The 25,740-nt window shown below is 39.9% G+C and overlaps 1 protein-coding gene across 1 annotated transcript in view; it reads right to left on the bottom strand.

The window, feature by feature from the left end:
- Positions 1 to 6,252: 6,252 nt before the first annotated feature.
- rbm33a (RNA binding motif protein 33a) overlaps positions 6,253 to 25,740 on the bottom strand; it is a 28,719-nt gene continuing 9,231 nt past the window's right edge. Inside the window, 13 exon segments of the mRNA XM_084746855.1 lie at positions 6,253 to 6,313; positions 7,443 to 7,531; positions 7,879 to 8,064; positions 8,938 to 9,114; positions 12,147 to 12,914; positions 13,531 to 13,815; positions 14,519 to 14,776; positions 15,712 to 16,082; positions 16,502 to 16,631; positions 19,883 to 19,944; positions 22,284 to 22,605; positions 24,532 to 24,746; positions 25,199 to 25,367. Coding sequence (XP_084602981.1) covers positions 6,253 to 6,313; positions 7,443 to 7,531; positions 7,879 to 8,064; positions 8,938 to 9,114; positions 12,147 to 12,914; positions 13,531 to 13,815; positions 14,519 to 14,776; positions 15,712 to 16,082; positions 16,502 to 16,631; positions 19,883 to 19,944; positions 22,284 to 22,605; positions 24,532 to 24,746; positions 25,199 to 25,367 — 3,093 coding nt within the window.

Below are 25,740 nucleotides of genomic sequence, written 5' to 3'. Positions count from 1 at the left end.
GACTATCTAAAAATCACAATCAAGAGCTCAACATTTTGGTCTTTCTAAAATTATGTTTTAGATATTTATCTTCAATTCCATGTGAAGACAGCATGAAACCAACAACAGCAACAAATGCAATATTATTGCAGTTGTTCCTGGTTCAAGAATGCAGTATTAGGTACAACACTGCATTTTCTTTTGGCATTTAGATGACATTACTTCAGGTAAGTGGTTTCTGATTAGGACCCCCCTCAACAGGTGGTCAGATTAATCTAAGAGATTGCAAGATCATTTATAAGACAATTAAATTCATCCATCTTTGACACTTACATATATCCATCTTGGAGAGTCCTTAACATTCCCTGTTGGTGCCGTCTATGAGCAAGAGTTGGTGGGTGCCTCAGAACAGACGTTTCCAACAAGTGGACTGGAACATCTTGAACAGGTGGCTAGATTAATCCAAGGTCACAAGAAAATTAATGGGAGGAGAAAAAGGACACGACTGTTCAATTACGACTTTCTTCTAGGCAACACTAGATAGAGTCCTGAAGGGGTAAAACTACCACTCAATCTGAGAGGTTTAATCACTCTTTGGTAAAGCTGCTCAAAACTAAAAATATATCAGACCAGTGACAAGGTTTTGCAAGCAGATGCTGCTTCATTTAAAAGTAGTACTTCTGAAGTACTTTTGGAACTAACTCGCTAAACACAAAGTTCACAATAAAAACAAATTCAAAACCACTGGTGTGTTTATCAAAAAGTTTATTTTTCTCCAGTTTCTGGTATCAAATTTATAACATTCCATCTCTATTAGAAGTAGTCACTTGCTTAAAAACATTCAGGCTTTTTCAAAAATCACATCACTTACAGTATCAACACAAATTTCACAGTGATTTCAGAGTTTTCAAACATTATTACTTAATGTTATACATCAAAGTGTGAACACACGACAGGATGGATTGTCAGCAGTTTCAGTGAAAACTCTAGGTTGGATTTCCAGTCATTCTTTGGTGCACCATGATGTTCAAAATGAGGAAACCACTGTAGTGTCTTTTTCAAAAATCCAACCAAACAACGCATATCAAGAAGCTGGAATGACCTTTGGTGCAGTGAAAGCCATAAAGTGGCTTCAGAGTTACGTGTCTTTTCTGTGAACCCGGCTGTCGTCACAGAGATGGAAACCTCAATCCACTGGGCTAACAAACAATGGTAATCCAGGTAGGCCACCCTGCTTGATACAGAAGTCTTAAGTTCATTCAACAACGGCAGCATCAAGGAAAAGATGGGCAACTGTCAAATACATGTAAGTTGGAACAACAGCAATGACAGGAAAAGCAGTAATGGAAGGAAATGTGGCAGGCCCAATCGAGTAATGCAGCAACATCTATCTAGTAAGGGAAGTAAGTTCAAGTAAAATCTTCATTCCAAGGCAGGACACTGCATGGCTGTAAAAGAATCTGAAGTTTAAAGTGAATGAGTTAAGGCAGGAAAAGTGACTTGGTAGTATCGTGGCTAAAGCTGGTCAATGGCTCCTCTCACCAGCATGCTGTTAAAAAATGGATGAGTTAATACTAGATGTCATTCTGTTTTGGTGATATGGTGACACCTGTCGTGACCGGTGGTCACATCAGATGTGTTTTCACATGACAAATTTCTATAGTGGCATCCAAAACTAAACATCTGTGCAGCTACAACCTCAAACAGCCCAGTGTGTTTAAACGTGGAGCACCGCAAGTGTTGGACCATGCCAATAGTTTTGCATGCTTTTGCTCAACTAATCTGTACCTCTCATGTAATAAATACGTCTATTTTAAGACTTTTGCATTAATGGTTAAAGTAGAGTCAAAGATTTAAGCCACTGATTTACTCAAAGATAAATGCAAAGCAAACAAAAAATTATAGGTCATTTGACGACATCTGACACTGCTTTTTGCTGGTACAAAAACTATTCCATCTGGTGTACAAGTCAACTTAAATACAGTGCAACTATTAACTGAACCAAGCAAAGACAAAAACCGGAGATGGCATACTGTATCTCCTTGTTTAGCACAACTTGAGCAAAAGTTTTGTGATGTGTTCTATAAAGCACGTGGCAAATGAAGTATTTTTTATACCAGCAGGGTAGAAAGACTTGCAGAAATTAGGAAATGTTCTCAAAACAGTAGTAAGTGGTTTCAAATGACCTACTAGGTTTTTAAAAGTTAACCTTAAATTATAACATAAGAGGGACAAACTTTTAACTACCCAACTCAAATTTCAGATGTTGGTGCTTTGCCTAAGCTGCTAAACACATCAATAAGGAAACAATAACATCAACTGCTTTATCATGCAAGAATAACAGAACTTTGACGAAAAGTAAAGTCAGCTAACAGTTCAATGTGATGTATTACTAATTATAAGCCAATAGATTTTCATAGTGTTAGCATGAACTAAAACCAACAGCTGAATTTAAGTTGGGGAAAGCTGTAGTTAAAATTTGTAAAGCGGTCGGCAGTAAATGATAACACCTTTATAACCCAATTTGCTAATTCGCAAAAACATGCTAAACCGTTGGTACGGTCCCATAACTTTGTATTTTGGGCTAGCAACCACACTGGTGACAGCTTGAGAGACTGCTCTGTTGAAGGAACCTGAGGAAAAAGAGAGAATGAAATGATTATTTCAGCCAACAGCAGCACCCTGGATCATCAAATGGACCTGTTGAAAAAAAGTTGTTAGTGGTGTTTAAAACCCAACCCTGCTAGTGTTGTGTACTTGACGCAAAGCTCATATACGCCTTCTGATACTAGTCATTAGCAGCCTTAATGAAGGTCTCTTATGCAAGCATAAGAAAGCCCAATGGACATGTCACAGATGAGCTTAATCAAATATCTTAATACCCTTCTACAACCATGAAAAAACATCCTGCTAGAAAAACACTCGACAGTAAATTAGGTTGCAAAAGAGCACCGTTTTCCTCAAGGAAATTACTTATATAGAACACCATATCTAATGTTCAAGGTACATATGTATGAAATTCTTAAAAATTAAGGTACAAATAGATTCAGTATGAATCTGTTCTGTCATTACAAGACCAGGTGTCTTATTCCAATATAACTATCACCGGCATGGCAGATACTTTTTCAAATCCACAGGATTTACTACAACACTAAAAGTCAAGTGTACCGCACAACACAAAAGACATTAAATACACATTAGGGAACAAAAACCTCTACATCAATTCAACTCAAAACAAAAGGAATAAAACAAAGAAGTCAGTTTAGAACAATTGTACAACATACAAAAAGACTTGAAACCATGAAACCTCAAGTTTTACAAGAACTAAGAAGGAATTTTAGGAGTTTAGACATTGTCAGAAACCCTATTTATCCCACTAGTTTTGGTATTTAAAGCATTCTGAGAATATTGAGACCTTTACTGGCAAGAATAATGCTTGTTAAGCTTATTTTGAAACTTTAAAAGTCATTTCAAGTTAATTTGAGGTCATCTGAAGGGAAATACCACTAAATTTGTTAATTTGACTCACACATGCAGTCAAAGACAGAGGCCAATAAGTACTTGCAACAACTCTTTCTCAAGTCTTTAAGCCAGAGAACCAAGAAGTTAATCTGTGATATCATCCAGATGCACAGCCAGTAGCTGATTTACAAACAGTACTTAAGAAGACAGAATGTCTAAATGTTAACTCCTAAAATTAACTTTATATCATGGCTTATTCCAACTAATAAAATCCAATGAAATTGTTTAAGGTTGCTAACTTTACATTGCTTATTTCTTTACATCTAGCAAGTCAGTGCCATACAGAGCTGAACATTAGTATGACATCACAGTTTAGAGGCAGGACAAAAAAAAATCTTGTGTTTCTGGTTATGAAGCAAATAATTTCAATGCCAAAATTCAGTGGCATCCCCCTAAAAATCTATGTGAGGTAGTATTTCTTGCCACACAAGGTGTACGCATCTTAAAGTATATGTGATATGTTCCAAGTTGAATACCCATGAACTTACAGAATTCGTCAAGTATAAAGGACTAAAGTGCAACACAAATATGAAGGATTATTCATCATAAAGGCACCAGACACATGGACATCACACACAACCACACATCTTTGGGCTAAAGTTCAACCGGCTTCACATACCTGCATGCTCACGGTATATTGGCCATGTTTTTATTTTCTTGTTTTCCCTTAAACTTTGTGTCAAATGTCTTATAAACAGAAATGTAGTCCAGTCATTCTTCATTTTGGCTCTAAATTAGAAACAAAACACTTGTAAAATGATTAATGTCTGGACACATCAGCATATTCTTACATATAAAAATGTTTTAACTTGATACAACGTAACTAAAGAATGACTCAAAAAAAAATTAACAGGATAAATATTGAGAGAAAATTGTGGTCTACTTATGTACATGATCATTACAAAGATAATGGTTGCCCCCTCGGCTTCCTTTGTCACATTCCAGCAAATAATGTACACTTCTGAACGTCAGGTATTCGTAAAGACGGGTAACAGAGTATGAATATTTAAAAGAACTGCTTTTGTTCAACAAACTTTAAACCCAGAATAGACAAAAATGTTGCGTGAATGTGGTGAAGAAATGAATCATGGATTTATGGAAAACATAAATGAGCCTAACTTGCTGTATTTACTTTAATGACGGTGTCTCATGAAATCAAAGAGCCAGGAACGTAAATTAAGTATTTAGATAATTTAAGGTTTTCAGTGACGTGATAACACTCCCCAAATAAGGGCACATGCTGAGAGAAAATTAAAATTAAGTGATGAATTACAGATTGTGCAACAATTTCTCACGCATGTAAAAAAAAATGTATTTTTATGTAGGAGTACAATATCAACATAAGTAAGAGCTCAGAATTTACAGAGGATGTCTTTATTATAATAAGGGGAATAGAATTTTTGGGCAAAATATTATGCTGAAGACATTTTAGTTTTCCAAGCATCAACATTATTCAAACTGTTCAACGTTCTCTCCAATGTGATGGAACTCGGTGAAAAGGCACCAAATTATCAAATGATAGTCACGCAGATTCGGATCAGTAACACCAGAGTGGAGCAAGCCTAATGTATATCCTAGCAAAAATTTACATAATGTGTGTTTATCATGCAGAGAATCATAGGCAATTCTCTTTGATATATCAAATATGTTGAATATTATATCCCCAATGATATACATTTATTTAAATTGTAATCATAAAAAATCTAAAAAAACAAAAACAAAAAAAACACTTACATTCTCTCAAAGCACACTCAGCACATTTAGAAACCTAAAGCTACTCTATAATCACACATACAACTAAAATAGACATCAAAAGGGCATGAAGGATTATTCCCAAATGGATTCCTGGTATCAGTTAAAAGACCTAATATAACATTTAGAACGAGGAGCAATGCCAAATGACCAAACTGACTAACGAGAGATGATCTGAACGATCCGTCCCAGAAACAGCACTGAAACTGAAAAGCACCACAAAATCTACACAAGAGTCACAACATTTACAAAATCCCAAAACCACTAGGAATTTAGCAAAACTGTATTTATGTTACATCCTACGCCAAATTGGTCCCAGTCACTGCTTTGTGTCAAATGTTAAAATCATCCACCTCTGTGCCTGTATGCAAGTTCTCCACTAGGTACTGCCATTTACCCAAAAACTGCTTGGAGACTCATCTGTACTTGAAAGCTGGGTCAAGGTAGGAAAAAAAATGAAGCACCATTAGTGATGAAATACTGCCATCTACAGAGGGGGACAAACACTGCTACTGTATGTGAACAGGCTGGAAACAGCCACAACCACCTCCTGCATCTGTACCAAACAGCAAGCCACAAATGATAAAACTACTATGACGTACAAATTTTAAGTGTTGTTTTTGCTTTAATAATGAATCCGAAGAGGGGAGCAACCATTATCCCATGATAATTTCTACTTAGTGTCCGTGTAAGATGCTCAAAACATTCTTCACAAACTACATCAAAGTAGGATTAACTGTCCAGTGTCTCTCCAGTGCCATTTTACAACAATGGACTATTGGTGGACAAAGTCAAACAATAGCATGCTCGCAGCCGAGGTCTTTATGTTCTCTGTTTCAAGCTGATGGAAGGTGAATGAAGATTCTGTGCAGAGACGTCGACTGTGCGTGAATCCCCCAAAAAGGGGCTGAAGAAATACTCCTAGGCCAGGTCGGAGATGTGCATGAGAGGCTCCCACGTTGTGAGAAAGTGATTCCTTGTGACAGGACTCCCTGGCTCTTATTGTGCTCCTCATCCATCAATCAGCGACACATCAATGTGGGACAAATCAATCATGTGCCTGTGTAGCAATTGTGATAACGTTTGAACCATTGTCATCATTTTAATGCAGGCATTATACAACATGATCCCACACAAATTGCAACAGAAACTGTTCTAGTTCCATAAATATGTCCTTTACATCATGTCAAAAGCCTTAAATACAAGAGGGTAAAGTACTGAAAATTAAATCGGTGATGCCACAATTTATTGTTGTGCCCATGTTAAAAAACTGATATATGCATGTCTTCTTGTCTCATGTCCACACAGGGACCAGTGCTGTCCACAATTAAGAGAAACTGTGTTTTACATGAGACACAGAGTTGGATGCAGTACAGCGGATGTGCAAAAGGAAATTCTTACACCGTTAGATGTATAAGTGGGTCAAATTGATTAAGTGGGTTTGTTTTCTTGCAATAGCTTTGCACTGAAATGTTCTAGTTCAAAGCAAACATGTTTAAGTTTATGTTCATCAGTAATGTCAACATATAATCAATCAACATTGATTAGTGCCATTTTGGTAGTCATGAATATTTTGAAAGTGATATAAAAGTTTACTGCAAGTAATATTTCAATTTTTTATTTATTTATGTTAATTAAAGGGAGCATTTGTATGGATTAGTGCCAATTTATGTTGCCTTGTATATAAGTACACTAATCTTGCAATGTTGATTTAAATTATTATTTTCAGAAGCATAAAGTGGTACCAAGTTATGCTGAAGAAACCTTTGAACCACCACTTGGATCCCTTAAAGGTTTTAAACATAAAGAAAACTTTTATGAGTAATAAACATTTGTGAGATTGTCTCTTATAATTTGTCTGAGGTTCACTCTTTTTTCCCCTTCACAAGACTGCATTTTTGGTAGGATCACATTTTGGTGATTTTAAAACTTTCCCTTCATATGTTTCCTTGCAAAAACATTTTTCTTTCATTCAGAAAATACTGAGGACACAAAATCAGTTAAGTTTATGATGCAATTTGTGTGAGGTTGACCTTCACTTTTAGGTAAAATGCCTGGACTTCTTATGCTGTGCAGTGCAAAATCTGTATATCAGCTATGACAAGGCCAGGTAAAGGCAACCAACCACAGTTTGTAAGCATTTAATTGGTATCGTCATAAACATGATGAAAAGAAGGAATATTGATTACCTGTGGAAGCTCATTTGAAAACTTGCTGCATGCTGTGCACTGGAAAATTTGGCGATTGCTTTCCTCTGCTGAGGCATCATTTTGAACATCTGCAATACATGGAAATAGTAAGGCACAAACCGAGCCCAACTAGATTCTCTCTTTATCCACAAGAGGGAGTGAGGGTGGTGGAGGAAGACCGATTAATGTGTTTACATTCTCTACCTACCTAATCACTACGACAGAGGGCGCTATGGGATCACACTGAGAAAATTTCGTTATAGCCACTCTGGTGGCTGCAAGTAAATATCTATGGTTTAAGTTTTAATCATGAGGTATGTAGCTTAAATATAAAAATATAAGTATATATGGCATTAGATACAGCTTCAGCTTCTAAAAATTGTTATTCTTTACAGAAACTGGACGCTTTACAAACAAGTCATGTAAGTGTACCTACCTCTATGGGGCCGATGGACCTGAGAAGGTTCCTCAGTTGTGTGTCAGTTGTGGATGAGGAGAGGCCCTCTATGGACACAGTACAGCATTCGCTCTCCGCACCTCTTTGGCTCTGCCTGGTGGACACCGGACGACCTCGACCCATCTGACCACCCCCTCTACCTCGGCCCCGGCCCGACACAACAACCTACACCAACGGCAGGTGTGAGAAACATTGCCCACATGAGATAAAAGAAGAAAAAAAATACCGGGGAAAGGGTTGAGAGAAAGACGGCGGAGACACAGACTGAACCTTTCAGTGCTTAAACAGGCATGTTGACGTTTTAATCCTGCATTCAACCGTGTGGAGAGGAGCTATACTGCTTCTTGGCACAAAGGAAAATTTAACCATGCTATGTGTTTTCCTCTCAGACACGCCAAGCTTTCACATGATTGACTTATCATATTTCTACATAGAACATCAACGTCAGAATGTGATGCATGTGGCATGGCATATCTTCATTTGAGCTTCAGAGTGAGAGCTATGTTTCTGGAGCTGCAAAGGAAGAAGGAGGTGGAGGAGGAGGAGGGAGAGACCCCCGAAAAGAGAGGAGAGGAGGTAGAGGAAATATGTGTGTGTGTGTGTGTGTGTGTGTGTGTGTGTGTGTGTGTGTGATGGGGGCGGGGGAGCATAAAGGCAGAGGGAGCCATGCAAGCGTTATGGTGACTGCCTTACCCTGTCAGCGTCAGTGAGTATGGTAAGTGTGACAGCAGCCTGGTGGTGACAGGCGTGCAGAGAGGCCAGGGGACCTTGTGTAGCCCCCCGTGTTACACTGCTTTCAGCTTGTCAATACTCCTGCACCTGGCATACTGTCCTGTCTTATTACCACTACTGCTCGATTGGTATGTCTGCTGAATGCCAGGGTAGCGCCAGCGGCACAGGACAACTTTACAGGAGACATTTCAGCTTCTTTTATTTCACAACTGCCATTATCTCACAGTCTGCACTATTAATATATATCTTGAAATGGTTGCTGGTGTCCAAAGCAGAGAAGAAGGCGAGTGCTCATTTGTGACATACCCTGTTTTGCTGTGGGTTGCCCATGCCCCCTCGGCTAGCCTGCGGTGTTCCGCCAGGTCCCTGCTGCTGCTGTCCTGTCATGGTGACCTTCCTTTGGACGCCCTGGTTGAGCGGGGATGCTGACCAGGTGCCTTGCTGCTGCACTGGGCCATCGGCAGCCACAGGTCCCTTTCCACTCTGAATGAGGAAAACAATAGTTAGCACCTCACACAAAACACCAACATGCATCTCCATTTGTAAACATCAAAAATCACATTAATTTCACCGTTTAGCAATTCCTAACAGTTGAAACACCCCCAGTTTGGAGAAGCAGAGAGGGGCACCAGTACGGAAGCTAGCGATGTACTGCTTCCTGCTCTACCTTGCCGCCAGACAGCCTTTTCTGACAGGAAACCGCTGTTACATAAGCCAAATATATCGCTGTCTCCAAACCAACCAAGCTCCATAGGTGAAATCAGTAATTTTACCCCACACGACACTGCAGAGGCTGGTCTGTCACTGCCTTGATTTGTTAGCTTGTTTGTGCTATTGTGTGACTTCTGTGTTTTAAAATGATAGTTTGGATTCACTGAGGTAACACAATAACACAAACACACTAAGGGATCAACGTGGTGGCAGACCCACAATTCCTGTGTTCTGCAAGGTAAAATTACTGATTTCGTCTGTATGGAGTTTGGTTCATTAAGAGAAAGTGAAATCTGGTTTATGTAACAGCAGTGTCCCGTCAGAAAAGGATGTCTGGCTGGAAAGTAAAGCAATGAAAATATTACAAATATGGAGTACACTTTAAAAAGGTCCATCTAAAACAGTCAATATCAGCTGGTGTTGCTAAAAGTGGCTAAAACACCTTTTGTTGCTGGACCTATCCAGATCAGTTTATTTAGCTTAACTTTCATGCTGCTACTCCTCTCCACTTCTCCTAATTGGGTGCATGTTGACCAGTATCTATGGTAGCTAATACACTGACTGTTGATAACTACCTCATACAACCCTAGATCAAATAATGTGAACCATTTAAGTGTTTATGGGCAACAACTAGAAATGCAAGGCCACATCCACAAAGCACACGGAAAATGTGCCAGCATCAGAGCTGGATCCCTATCAGACATGCTGTGGGGAATAAAGATCAACCCAACAAGGTGATGGTCTCATTATCAAATAAAGTCACAGCTCAACTCTGTTGACATGCGGGGAGGAATTGAAGGTCGTCTCTTCCCCGACTCTGCGGAGAGATGTGACAGATCAATACAGGGGAAGAAAAGAGGCGATATCTCTGACCTGTCCCCAGTTGAGAGTAAATGGATTAATCCCTCCTATAGAAATCACAGCTCCTGATTGCACCCATCAAATGCTAAGCTGCATTACACTGGAACGACAGCAGCTCGATGTGTACCCCATCCCCCTTACACCCCCCTCCTCCCCAGCTTTTGTGTCTTGCGCTGCTTTGTATTATCCCTGATGAAAATATAATTTGCCTCTTATCTGTGTGCCTAAGCCATACAAATCCAAATCCTCAAAAGTGGCAACTTTCTTACACAGGTATTATGTTTCCCCCCACTCCTCCCGTTCAACCACGAAAGATTAATTACAAGGGTCTTGGATTGGCATTCTTTTGTTGCCTCGCACCTGAGAGATGGGTTGATGGAAAAAAGCAACCGAGGGATGACAGAGAGGAAGGGAAGAGAGCAAGAAAAAAAGAGAAGAGAGGAGATAACATTGTCAAGCGCCCGTTGATGACAGCAGAACAATGTGGAAGAGGGAGCATCTAGACAATCTTCTTTTCAGCATGGCTATAGGCCTTAGCTGTTTCTTTCTGTTTCCATCTCTCTTTCTCCACCTCACATCCCACTCCCCTTTTTTTCTCCAAGATGTGCTACATCAGATAGCTCTGCGCAGGTTTCCATTAACGCACTGACACCCAGTTATCTTCATCTGCAGCCAGCCTGCGTTTTTGGCTCCATGGCTTGATCCTCTGGGATGTAGTGGGAAAGCGGCTTATTTCAAATACTATCACATCCCACCAACATGTCTCATCAGTGACAAGTATGAATGTTTAACATGCATGCTTTTGTGGTTTTTCAATAAAGATTAATGTGTAATTAAGGCCACAGCAGTAACTTATCAAGTGAGTATAAAATAGCCGGCTGTGGTAATTCTGGACATTGTTGGTGTTACTGTCATTCTTGTTTTAGACCCTCCAAAGCCTCTATCTTAAAAAAAAAATACTTGGCCACATTTTATTTTACACTAAACTAATAAGACATAACAAGCTGTACTTTGTTTAGTTCTTGTACCCAAAAAGTAAAAAATAACCTGGTCTTTATTAAAGAGTACTTGACCCTTTATTAGACTTTCTTAAGGGTAATTAGGGACACGTTACAGCAGGACTGTACTGTAAATGACAATGGATTCACATCATCTGCCTATAGTATTACAACAAGTCTGTGCAACACAAAAAATATTACTCTATATCACTATAATGTCCTTGGCAGATCTGATTTACATATTGCTTTTAAATTGTAAAGTAGCAGATTTGTGATTTCACTTTAGTTTTCAATACAGTTGTGTTGTAATGTGTCCCAAATTACCCTATAAGAAAGTCTAATGAAGGTCTAAAAGTGGGAAATAATGCACTTTAGTGTACAGAACAGTTTTTTTGCAAAGTGTGTAAAATTAAACACTAAAGTCTAATAAGGGTCCAATACTGCTAAATAAATAACATAATTTCTAGCTTTTGTCTAGTTTGATACAAAATAGTGTTATGTCTTTGTGTACTGTAAAACAAAGTGCCACTGAACACTCTTCTGCCCTTAAAAAGAGGATATCAACCTTTAAGAGCAGTGATGAGGTGTCTCCAACTCAACAGATAAATGTCACACTGCTCTCTTTAATGCCTTCCTGTGTTCTAAAGGTAAAATGTGCGTGAAGACATTGTGGCTTAAATACCAGTTCCCAAAGCTTAAGAGAGGAAACTCTTAACAGATCAATTTTGCCAAAATGACACAGACATCACCTTGTCATTCCCATAGGTTAGATATCTTTTAGACTACAAAACAGACAGTGTGGGGGAGATCAGTGGCATTTCATTTCAAAACTGTTGCTTCCCTTGTGGGTAAAATCTGTTGGAGGGGATCAAATAAATGTCGGACCAGAACCAAAAGAGGAGCTGGATAAAAAAAAAAAAAAAAAAAAAGGAATCACATGCTCACCGCTCCTGAAAGTTTGACGACTCTGACTTTTTGTGGCACCTGCTGCTGGCCGTCCAAACCAGCATTCTTGGCCCGCTGCATCACAGTTCTTTTAGCGCCAGGTTTAAGTCCTAGTGTCTGAGGCTGGCCAGTACCCACAGAGGGACTGACAGGTATGTTCTTTTGGGGGACCTGATTGGACTGGATCTGAGCTCCTGGCCTGCTCACGTTCTGCACACCACTGTTCCTTCGCTGCTGTAGCAGCTGCTGAGGACTTTGTTGGGGCTGTTTCACTGGCTGGACTGGACCAGGCCCAGGGGATTGCTGCTGCTGGGTGTTCCCTTTTACCATCTGCAGGCGTGTCTTGACATTGGGACGTGGCGCAGGGGTCTGAGCACTGTCGTTGGGAGGGATGGGGGTTCCTTGATTAGGCTTCCTCAGTGATTGATTTAATGATTGTGGTGTTCTCTGAGGAAACTGTCTCTGCTGCTGGGGCTGTAGTTGCTGCTGTTGCTTTTGTTCTTGCTGCTGCTGCAGTTGTTGTTGTTGTTGTTGTTGTACAGGGTGTGGCGTTGGCTGATTTTGTTGTGAGGGTTGAATTTGTGAAGGAGCTGGGCCTTGGCCCGGAGTGTTTGACTGTGAATTGAGTCTGTCCAGAAGCTCCTTCTTCCTGACGCCAGCCTGCATCTGCCGTCGCATCTCCTTTCTCTTCAGGATCTCCTCTCTCAGACGCTTCTGCTCCTCTATCTTCAAACGGTACTGCCGCGTCTCCTCGTCCTCGTCCGGGTTCTGTGGCACAAAACAGAAACAGACAAGATGTCTCCACCTCCTCACACTCATATTACGTGTAATTCATTTGCCAAAAAAAAACAAAACAACAGACTTCTAGTACTGTTATTATTTTCAAATTTTCCATAGTTGACATGATAATATCATTACTGTGAATTCTTCTGGCCATGATAATTATGTAGTGAAAATCTGATCTCGTGAGATCCCTAGTCTCCACTTACTGGAAGTGAAGCCATGAGCCACTGTGTCCTGTTTGAACCATATTACTTTGCCCAACACCCAGATGTAATCAAAGGCAAAACCCAAGAGAAAAATGCAATAGTATTGATCTGTTCTTTCCAATGAAATGAGACTGCTGTCATTAACAAGCTTATGATTGGGCTTTTAATAAATGGGGGCCCTTCTCTGCACACTAATAAGCTTGGCTGATCTTACAATTTCTGGGTCACTGAATTCAGCAGGAAAAACACTCATGCTTACTGGATCATTTTAGAAGAATACATTAAAAAAAATAATAAACATTTATCTGAAATAATTTGTCTATTAAGCCTGCAAATTGAATGTATTTCCATTCCTTTGTTTTTTTTTTTTTTTCCACTAGTGTTAACAAGCTGACCTGTGGTGCCGTGCTGGACTGTGTGCTTGGGATTTCCTTGCGAACCACTGTCCTGCCTTCTGCCCCAGGCTGTGATTCAGTCTTGGCAGCAACTTGGCCTCTTCCTCTGCCACCGGCAGGCACCGGCTGAGCGTTCTGCCCGGGACGCACCCCCTGCGTTGCCTTGGCAACAGGCCTAACGTTGGCAGCGGGGCGGGGACTGTTCATGTTTGTGTTGCCAGGTGCTACAGGGAGCTCCCGTAGGTTGCTGTTGCGCTGCTGCATTTGCTTGGAGATAGGTGTGTTCTGGAGAAAGGGCAAAATATACATTCACAATCAATGTTTACATTTAATTGTGTCTTAATATATGTCTACATATTTAGCTTCAGGGTGGAAAACTAACACCAGCCAAATACTATTATAATATGAAAGTAGTTGGTAGATTTCAAACAATGATTTACTATTGAGTGGTGGGTGAATCTGAATCTGTGTCTTTTTGTGTCTAAAAACGTAATTTCCCGCCTTTTCATACATTTTCCACATGCTTCTTTGTTTACAGGGTAAAGATGCTGACAGAATAATGTGCAGTGATGAACCACTGCCATTCATCACTTTCAGTTAAAGTCATCAAAAATATTGATACTTTATATTTCAAAAACAATACATACTAATATTCTATAGTGCTGAAAGTACTGATGCTATGAAAAAAGAAAACATTAAGCTTAGTCTTTGATAAATCATTGCATTAATTGTTTAGTCTTTATTTTCATGCATGAAATTTGGCTTTGGTGACTTTTCTGTACCAGCACTGTCACCAGGTTGTTAATTAAATAAAAAATTTTAAAAAAGAAAGAGAGAAATCATATTTTGTGGGCCTTTGACTTGTTTTCTTTTTGCCCTATCAAGTATTGTTTATTTATACTAGTACTGTAACAAAGTTTAAAATTCTGGTATCGTGACAACCCTAGTTTTAGTGGAATATACTTGAGCTAATATGTGAATCTCTCACCATCCTTTGCCTGTTGGACATGTTTCGCTGTTGGGGGTTCTGAGGGCGGGGAGTCATCTGCCTGGGGCTACCGTGTGCCTGCTGTTGGTGGAAGGGATTCTGGCCGTGGTGCATCATGGGGCGAGGCTCATTGACATTTAGCTGCTGCTGCTGATGATGGGGTAACTCCTGCCTATGGTGCTGCTGGTGCATGGGCTGATGGGATGGCATGGGGTCATGGTGCTGGAGCTGGGAGACCGGCGGGCCGTGCATTAAGCCCTGAAATCAGGGAAAGAGGAGAAACCACAAAAAATCATAATGTACTGTTACATATAATGCAAGATGTTCATGAGATTTTATTTAATATTTTTACGACGGTTATAGTTTCACTTCTTATGAATTCTATTCTCAAGACTGAATCTGGCAATTCCTGCATATAATTAACCTCCAACTGGTGTCCTCGAGTATCTACAGAGTAGTACAACAATAGTGATTCAATCACTAGAGGGAGCTCTTGTCTATGTCTCTTGACAAAATGCAGAGGTGCCAAACAGACATGAGTCTTCTTCCTTGAGGCTTCAGTAACAGTGAATATGATAACTAGGTTATTCATGTGTACAGTACTCTAGTCTAGTCATTGCTCTTCCCAAAGCAATTTTAATAATCTAGAGCAAGGCCGACAAAAATTCAAACATTCATGGCAGAGAAAGCATGTGAATTGTTTGTCAGGCTTACAAGAATTGTCAAAGGTAAGAGAGGATGCAAAAAAAAACATCATAGTACTCAAATTACCATATCTAGCAGGCAAATTTAAGAAACAATTGGCGGGGAACTAGAAACAGTACACAATTACTGCACAACATCAAAGCTGCAAAGATTAATTGATTATTAATCACCAACTATTTTGATAATTGCTTAATCGTTTTGAGTCATTTTTATAAAAATATCCATTCTGATTTCTTTACTCCTCTATGGCAGTAAACTGAATATCTTTAGGTTGTAGACAAAACAAGACATTTGAGGAAAACATTTTGGGTTTGGGGAAACGGTTATCAACATTTTCCACCATATTCTGACATTTTATGGACGAAACAAGTAATCCATTAATCGAGAAATTAATTGACAGATTAATCAAAATGAAAATAATTGGTGGTTGCAGCTCTACAAAATAGGCACAAATACAAAGGAATCTATCGGTTATAAAAATCACTTACTCTTAGTCGTACCTGCATCCCAAACTGGACTTGCGGAGGGGGAAAAATGTTTCCCTGCTGGCCAAAAGGCTGACGAGGGCCCATGAAGGGTCGGGGCTGGTTGGGGGGGCTGCCTTGTTGATTCAAGCCGACCATCCCCTGGTGACCCTGGTGGGGTGGGAGGTTGGGTCTTGGGGGTTCTCTGGGAAAAAGTCCTAGCGGACCCTGGCCAGGCTGGTTGAAGGCTGGTCCTGGCGGGCCAAAGCCCATGTGGCCCTGGCCGGGCAGCTGCTGCTGGTGGTGGTGGAGGTTGTGGCTGTTGTTCATGAGAGGGCTGGGGCCCTGGTGATCAAACATGTGCTGCCCTGGAAACCGTGTTGACTCTGTGCGCTCTGTGCCCACACGGGAAAGACCAAAAAACAACAACACAACAGAGATGTCAGGTTTTTTGCTTTGTGAGCCAATTTCAATACATCAGTAACTCCCTTTCCAGATGTATGGAGTTATGGCAAGGGGAAACGAAAACAGACAACTCTATCAAGGTGAAACAGTAAACAGTCAAGTGTGTTGTATTTAATTCTGCATCAACACCGTGAATGAAACATTATAAATATAGATGTTTAATGCAGTTTGCAAAGCTCATTCAGATGTATATATATACACATGCATTTAACATGAGTGCTGCTAATAGAGCAGCAGCAGCAAGCTAGCAGCATACCCTGTAGGTATACTGCCAGAGGTGATGTCGAATAGGATTAAATATGCTAAGAGAGCTTTGTAACCCGAGTGAAGGGCTGGGTGCAGGACTCACCTCCCATAAAGACGGGCTCTCTGTCTTGGGGGCCTTGAGGTGGCTGGTTCCTAAAGGGCTCCATGTGATGAGGGGGCCGCTGGGGCTGACCAAAATTACCAGACATGTGCTGCTGAAAGTCTCCAGGTCCCTGGGAAAACACAAAACTCATGAATTATAGGCCATACTGGGAACTCAATAATCACAAACAAATTAAACTAATGAAAAATGGGAATTTGTTGTGGAGTATTGCATCAGGCATGGAGGGCTTGTAATTGAAGGGCTGGGGTCATTAAATAGACACAGAATCTTGAGTTGTAAACATCAATATGCATGCCAATATTAAAGAAACCCTTCAGCCTGAATTTGTGAGCAAACCTGCATTAATGCTTCTTGAGGCTTTGTTGATAAACCTTCTAAAAGCCTGTCTCTAACAAGGAAAGGGTATTTCAGGAGGGGATAAGTGCCCTCACCTTTGTTTCAACCACTTCGCATGTTCGACAGCTTGCTACTCTTTGCATGCACGTTACTCCCAGTCTATCTTCCAAGGAAAACTAGATAACAACCCTTTAATCCCTCCTTGGAATTCGAATCCCCCTCATAACTGTCTCCTTTATTCTTTTAAACATCCATCTCTGTTGAAAAATTAACCTGCTATTCAACACGTGGCACTTCCACAAATGGGCTGCTTGCCTCCTCCAAGCCTATTGTAAATTACTTAAGATGCTATCAAGGCTTAATCCATCTTTATTCCACTGCTGCGTGGCGGTATTTAGAGGAGAGGTGTTAGAAAGCTAGAAGGCCAGAGTCCCAAAAACTTGCTTAACAGAAAGTTAATCAAAGGGGCTTACAAAGACAGGGGATCACAATGGGGGCGCAATCATATCTTTCTAAAAGGTCAGACAGGCAGGTTTGCACAATGAGGACTCTGGTGTCCATATAATACCCCTCAAATAACAGCTCATCTTCTCTTTTAATCCTTGATAAACAGGCTGCGGGCTGCTCAATATGTAACTGATGCAAGGATACTTCTCAGCAGTGAGGGGATAACCAAGACATATATAATGGAGAGGGGCCAAATGTCAAAGTATTTACTTAAGAATAGAAATTAGGGTATAAAGAGATGTTTTGTTTCTGTGTTTCACGTTAACTTCTCACAGCTAATACCAATACAGGTATTGTTGGTGGTACCGTTCAACAACAGAGTTAAAAAGTTGTGACGACTACCAACGGCCAACAAGGAACTATTCAATTTAGAGCTGCAACAATTGATTACTTGATTTGTTGTCAACTATCAAATTATTTCCAATTTATTCGATAATCACTAAATCCTTTAAAGTCAGTATTTCAGAAAAAACAGCAGTAGAACCAGTCGATTGTCACATCTAACGCAGTGAATTTAAGATGAATTTCAACCAAATAAGAGCTGGTGATTGTAGGAGCAGTGGAAAGACTAATAAAGATGGTTTTGGTGAGTTTTACATTGTTTTTCTGATGAGAATGCTTTACTATGAGTTAACAAAGCAATTTAAGTCATGTTAGATTGGTAAAAGGGAGAAATTTGGATTTAGAAGATGTACCGTGGTGTCTTTTTAAGGAAAATAGGTGCGAGAATGTTTACTTTCTTGACACTTTGTGAGTTTGTTTTGTTTAATGGACACAGAGAACGAAACGCAGCAAACTCTGCTCAGACTTGGGAGGATAGGAGGAGGCGGGAGGAAGAGACTTATTTCTCCTCAGTTGCCAGTTGATGGGCTGACTGTGGTCATTTGGAAAATTTGAACATATTGCCCAACCCTATCCTCTAAGACAGTAAACTGAATATCTTTTGGTTGTGGATAAAACAAGATATTTGAGATTAACACCTTCGGCTTTGGGAAACTGGGTCTAGGACCAAAATATGAATCAATTAATTGACAAAATGATCAAAAGATTTAATTGATAATGAAAATAATCTTTAGATAAAACCCTATTTTAATCATCAAAACCCACAACAAAAAGTTAAGTATTTCAAAAAACTAAAACACTGAAGGTACACATTTCCAAATATTGCGGTTGGTGGCATCTCATCTTTATTTTGTGGTCAACCTGAATGTCATTATCTAAACGGTTGAAATATTCTAATAACTTTAATTGGCGCTTAGATTAATATTTCAAAACCAGTCTCCACCAGCAAAAATTTTATGCAGTAATACTAGAGGCTATGACCCCCCATTCGGCAGGTCTTTTAACAATTAAATTTGATGGGATGATAATGTATGATAATCATGAGTAATCAGGTGCCCACTGGTAAATGGAATGTTGCCGGCTGGTATGTCACCTGCATTTCAAATTGTGTCCTTGGCAACAGCAGCCCAAACGCGATTGACAGCTGGGGAATCCAACACTATGCTGTTCATCAGCCCAGTTGTCTGCATACCCTTCCAACCCCACCTTCCACTGTCTGATAAGAGGCAGACCAGGTTCCTGCTCCTGTGCTATCGATATCGAGCACAATCACAGACCTCCGGGAGCAGGAACTGCACCATACTGACATTGAAGGTTGGAAAAGAAGTAAATAAAAACATTTTTTTTTTATTTTGGACAAAGATTGACTCCTATGTGAAAGCCTGGCTCATTTGGCAGCAGGGTTGTAAATCCACATGAATGCAATTGGATGCAGCTATTTTCCAATGGCTAATTTGCATAAATCCATACAAAATGCACTTTCCAGGAAGATGTCAGTCAGTAGCAGCACCACCTGATGCCTGAGCATCATTAACTAGAAGGACTGAGTAACTTAAGGCACTTTGGCTGACTTGCCGGCGAGCCATTTCCCTCAACACAGTAATTACTTTAAAGGCATTTCCGTCATCTCTTGGACGGTTTCTTTGTGAGTGAAATAAAGGACCTTTTCTTAGAGGAAATCACTGACTTAAGACCCCTTTTCTCTGACGTGAAATTCAGCATTTGGAAATATATGGTGCAAGAGGCTCACCCCGGCCCCTTCAAACCACCACCATGTTTCATTAATTCAAACACCGTTCAGAAAAGGTCTCTGTGCCTTTGGGACACAAACTTGTGGAAAGTGAATTTTAACTGGCAGTATATCCTGGTTTCACAATTCCATTATGTGCCAAGCTGGCTAGTCTGAGCCCCAGCCCATCCATGAAGAGTTGCTAACTAAGTCCCGCCACTGCAGCCCCGACCTCCAAAAGTCTACCGCCTAAAGCCTCTATCACGCATTTCCAGTTGTGCAGCCAGACTCATATCAGTGTTTACAGATTTGCTTTAACAGTATTTGGCCAGGGCGGGCGGTCTAATTGCTGTAATGATATTGCCCTCACAAAAAGGGACGCTAACCGTGTGGAGAGGGAGAGAAAAGTGAGGCGAAAGGGAGGGAGAGGAGCAGCTGCTACTCACAGGGAACCTCTGAGGACCCACAGCAGGTCTGGGCTGGCTCTGAGCAGGAGGCATCAAGGGCACTGCAATGAGATAGAGAGGAGGAGGGTGGAGGGAGGAGGGGGAGAGAAATGAAAATGAGGGGCAGTAGGCAGAGAGAGGGTGGTGATAGTAGAAAGGGAGGAGCCCATTAGACATCACCATGCTAAAGGCTGTTACACAGACATACATGTTAAATTTTATATCAGAGTGGCTCCTCGCATCGTTCCACAGCCGAGAACAGAGCAGGGTGCTCAAGGAAATATTAAATATATGAGAATAATTTGCCAAATTCAAGAAATAAAAATGAATAAGACATTTGGCACAATCATATTGTTGACATAGTGCTTCAGAATAAGAGGAGCAGTAACTCTACGTCAGTATCTACAACTGGAAAACATTCAATTGGAAGCTATCACTTAATAAATATATAAACAAATAAATATACACAGACATATACAAAAACATGCACACACACACGCACACTTAATCATAACCACAGGCAATCCCTGATTTTCCAGAACACGTTTTCCTCTCAGAGGCAAAAACCCAAACCCCACTGCGCACTTGCAAACAGTGACACGTACACACACACACATACACGCTAACATGCTTTGCTAACAAAATTTCAATCTTGGCCTGGACAGACAGGCCAGATAAACCCATCTCCGGGAATGAAATGGTGATGCCGCCAGAAGAAAAATGGAGGATAAACCCATTACTGGCTGAGAGAGCTATTCACTTGTCATTCAACCAAACAACAAAATGACATTCTAATCCAGACACCTTTTGGGACAGTGCGAGGATAAACTGCCAGCCAGAATGGCATCATGCACCTCAACTGAGCATCTTGCTGATTAACCGGAGCTGCAAAATTTTGGATCAAATGAAAATTCTGACTTTCATTCTCCTAATTTGGACTGTAATTTTCTAAAGTAAAAATATCTATTGCATTTTTTTGTTTTCAAGCAGACAGAGCATTTGTGTCTGGTATGTCACATCAACTTTACACAAGACAAAAAGACACTCATGTTGTAAGACAGCTTATAGTCAACTGCTTGACTTACATACAGAGGACGAATGAAGCAACTTAAGTCACTATTTCAATGTTGATCGGAGTTGGCATATATGTTGTCTGATATGCACCTACATAATTTTTTTTTTTTATACAGGGCAGATTTGTCAGATCTGTTTTATTTGTTCGCTTTACGGGCAGCCTTCTGTGTATTTTTCATGCTTTTTCTTAATTCAGGTTAAATATAAAGATATTTTGCTCTATTTCTGTTTTTTTAATTTACATTTACATTTATTTTATTTATTTTTTTATATTAAAAATACCATTGAAAGTTTACCATTTCAGTGCCCTGATTTCATTTTGGACAATAAAGTGTAAACACTCCTCCATTACATATCTTTTTCACTTTTTCATTCACGTTTCAATCTTTTTCATTCTCTTTCAGTGTTAACTACTTTTGAGGGGTCAATGCAAAAAATGTGTGAATTCTACACTCTGTATAAAGGATACTGGGCAATATATTGATATTAGAATGTTTTTATTCACCAATATCTGTATCGCTTGGCCCCTAATGCACATGCTGCAATAGTTAAAATCATTAGCAGCAACTATGGGAAAATGCTGCTTATAAATTATGTGCTTGGACATCATCTTTGAATTAGAGCTGCAATGATTATTCTATTAACTGATGGGTCAATCCAAAGAAAATTAATTGCTAACTATTTTGATAATCAATTCAGTGAGTTTTCAAGCAAAAATGTCAAACATTTGCTGGTTTCACCCTCTTAAATGTGAGGATTTGCTGCTTTTCTTCGACATTTATGACAGCAAATGAAGAGTTTTTGGGTTGTGGACTGTTGGTTGAACAAAAGAAGCAACAAAAAGACGTCACTTTTGGCTCGGGGAAATCATGATGAACACTTTTTCCTTTTTTTTTTTTTTTTTCACATTTCATGCATTAATCGTGAAAACAATCAGCACATTTAATCGTTAGTTGCAGCCCTACTTTGAACACCAGAATTTTCACACGTCAGACACAACCCATTTCTTGGCATGAGCACAATTTAGTCTCTTGAGTTTCACATTTTGCCTTTGCAGGTAATCATTTGATTAAAAGTCAGTCTTGTTGTTGAGGCAACTTGTGTATCATCAAGTGAGCTTGGTTTGATATAAGATACCTCCTGCTCATGCATAGGTGGTGGAAATGCTGTCATTTATGATTGAGACTGCACAAAATCACAGCTTCAATATTAATTGCCATGTAGCACTGTGGTGAATCCAGAAAAAACACTGGGAATGAAGGGAAAATCTTTTAAAGTGATAGAAATTAAATAAAAAAGGGTCTTGAGTGATTGTTGATAAACCTACCTTGTACAGAGGTTGATGTGGGCCCTCTGAAATGGGGGTTAATGTGGATGTTTTTGGGCTGCGGAGGCTGCTGCTGGTGATGCTGGGGGAAGTTGGGTGGTGGGGAATTCATCATTCGTGGTGGCGGCTCCATCTGGGGCCGCATCGGTGGGGAGCGGTGAGCCATGTGCAGGGGGATGAGGGGCTGAAGGGGCTGCTGGGCCGGCAGGCGTCCATGCTCTTGGAAGGGAGGTGGTCCTCTTGGACGTGAAGGGTGGTGCTGCTGGGACTGTAGCTGCTGCTGATGGAGCTGATGAGGAGGAGGCATTCGGGAGGATGGCTGCTAATTGGAAAGAGATGAGGAAACAGAGAGGAGGGGAAAAACCAAAACAACCTGTCAAAACACATTTCTGATATCACTGCTCGCAGCCATGCGATGACACACCAACAAGTCAATTCACCAGATTGAATATAAATCCTCAAGTATTTTAATGTAAGGCTCCCCCTAAAGATTAAAAGCATGTGTGTTCTTTAGATTGCATGTAAGTGACATAAAACCGAAGGAGAATGACAATATACATTTTCAAATTGAGCTACAGCCACCAAGAAAAAGAAAAAAAAAGAGAGCAACGTCAATATTATCAACCAGGGATGCACCAACTAATAAATTAACAATAATTATATCGTCAAATGTTTCAAATGGGTCCATGATAATTGGCCAGTCTATCCGTTTAAGCTAACAAACAAACAAACATGCCAGTGAGCAAATAAGTCAAGTGGTTACAGTATGTTGTAAAAAGCACAAGCTCATTAACAGCAGTCAGCAGAATGTTTGTGGCAGTGCCATGTTGTCCATCTGTCATTAAATTTTCATTTCCAGTGTTCTGAATTTTACAGCTTATTATCATTAAATTATAAAAACGCCCCAAAATAATTGAGAGCTGGAATGAAATGCCACACAGCTTTGAAAGCAACTGCTATAATGCAATGAAACATTGGAATTTTATTATTTAAGAACACTGTTTTTTATGCACTTTTACCAGTGTCTGCATGTATCAGCAAGTTTAATGTAAAAGTTCAAGACTTTCTAATGCCACAGTTGACTTAAATTTAAGGCCAATTTTGCAATAAAACTTAACATGTGAAAATACAGACATACTTTGTTGGGTGAATACATACTGCATATTGTCAGTTCAAAACAATAAGGCAAACCAACAAGTCACCGGTACACTTAAAGAACATCCATGAAAGTGTATTAGTATGAAAAAAATATACATTTATCCTTAACAATATTTATCACTACAACTGTTCCTGCAGCCAGAGACTGATATGAGGTAGGTAGAATGTTTCTGAGCTGATAGTCATTTACACTCCTGTATTATTGTTGTGGTTCTCGGTTTTATAGTTTATACATGAATTCTGAAAACATACTTGTCCCATTTTTTAAAGCTCGTCTTCACCCAAATATTGGAGTTATTGTCCTATACTTTATTTAGCCCAGATCCTTCCTGCTATTTATGATCTGAATAGGGAATGAACAGCTAGCTGGAACCACTGGAGGAAGGATATTAAGAGTTAAAGAAGAAACTGGAGTGTTGCAAGTTAGCTAACTGGCTAGTTCCTTCATGTCATCCTGACAAACGCTACAGGGGTCACCAAGGGACAAAGAATTGTGATTATGAATAGCAAAAACCCAGAATCTTTTGACACCATAATAATCAAGTGATTATTGTGCAGACTAGTCCAGTTCCAAAATCCTTTCACCTTCCATTGTGCTACTGAAGATCATCACCACCAGTTCTTTTGATTTACGTTACATGTTCAAAGTGACTTTTTCCTTTTTAAAAGGTGTTGTACGAACTGATGAGCCATGTAAATCATAGGATTAAATGCTTGAAGTGATATCTAATAATAAAAGCCCACAAGAAACTAAATCCTAGGCAAAGAACAAATTTAATTCTGTATAATACTGTCTAAATGGACTACTGCCAACTGATTTGCTATAATCCATATATCAACACTGATACGGGGGAGCAGAGTGACTTTTTTCATGCATAAACAACCATAGATGTGGAGGTCTTGGATAGTAAAGAGAGCAGCAGCGAACAAAACACATGTAACTGTGACGAATACAAGAAGGTAAAAAGTCAAGCCATTTCAAATCATCTTATCCAGCGAAGCCCTTACGCTCCCTTTAGCTACTCTTCAAGAGGAGTGCTTCAGAACTCTATTTAAAATTGTTTAGGTGGATGACTGTACAGTGGCTCACCTGCATGCCCATGTTTCCCATCAGGGGGGGCCTCTGGTCATGCATTCTTCCTCTGTTCCCTCCTCTAAAATCCATCAACCCAAAGCCTTGGAAGCCTCCTCTTCCTCGGCCTCCTCGTCCTCCTCCTCTGCCTCGCCCTCCATAACGGTTTTGTCTCTTTTGCCGTTCTTGTTCCTCGAACTCCATCAGGTCTTGTTTGGCTTTCTCAGACAATTCTAATGACAGGTGGAACAGGAAAACAGAGCATTTGTACATTAAACCATCTGAACTGGTATGTCAACATATCATTGTTGATTGATACAAAGGAAACACATTTATAAGCATCTTGCTTATGGCTGCAAGGATGATATTATGACAATAAGAAATTATTTTAGTTGATCTGAGTTAGACTAGATGAGAGCCCTGCTGGTCTTAGAAACTTTCAAAAAGCCAGTTTAGGTCCCAAATGTAAATCAGTACCCAATTATTGTGATACTATCGCATCAGGAGATACGTGCATGGTCCCAACCCTACAGGTTACTACTTCAAATGGAAATCAGCAATGGTCATGAACCTGCGATAAAATAGTTTCAAGACCTTAGTAATATTAACCTATTACAGTATAGAGAAGAGATGGTGGCTGTTACTGAATGAAGGACAAATGAAACCGAGCAGGAATAATTTATACCTAGTGTTTCAGGGATTTCCCTGTTTTTTCTTCCTGCATCAGCCAACCGCACAACAGGGCCTTCCTTTCTCTCAGATCTGAACCGTCTCCGACCGGACTCCTCATCGTCTTCATCCTCCTCATCGGATTCTTCCTTTGTGTCTTCATCAGGCGCAGTTTCATTTTCAACCTGAGGACATTTTCAGAGGTTTAAAAACAAACGTTCTAACACATACCCTTAAATATTTTTACAATATACAACTGTGCGGAAATTCAGGCCGGTGGTAATGAACTTAACTTGCTTGTGTTTAACGTAATCAAATTTCCTGCCCTGTACTGTTATGACATAGTGGGGAAAACACAGGTATTTCCACTGATAGTAATTAAGGTCTCATGCCAGGGCCTTTCCAGTGAGTGAATCGAAAAGAACCTTAATTACTATCATTGGTAACACCGGTGTTTACGCTACTATTTCATGTCAAAAAGGCGACTGTAAATTAGGTCTCCTGGCTGATTAATCCATTAGTTGAAAGCAATTTTGACAATAAAATGCAGTTCAATTC

This window comes from Lutjanus erythropterus, chromosome 21, assembly GCF_056507025.1.
Source record: "Lutjanus erythropterus isolate fLutEry1 chromosome 21, fLutEry1.hap2, whole genome shotgun sequence".
Lineage (NCBI taxonomy): Eukaryota > Metazoa > Chordata > Actinopteri > Lutjaniformes > Lutjanidae > Lutjanus > Lutjanus erythropterus.
Note: the sequence above shows the minus strand (reverse complement) of the source record. Positions and strands in the feature narration are given on the sequence as shown.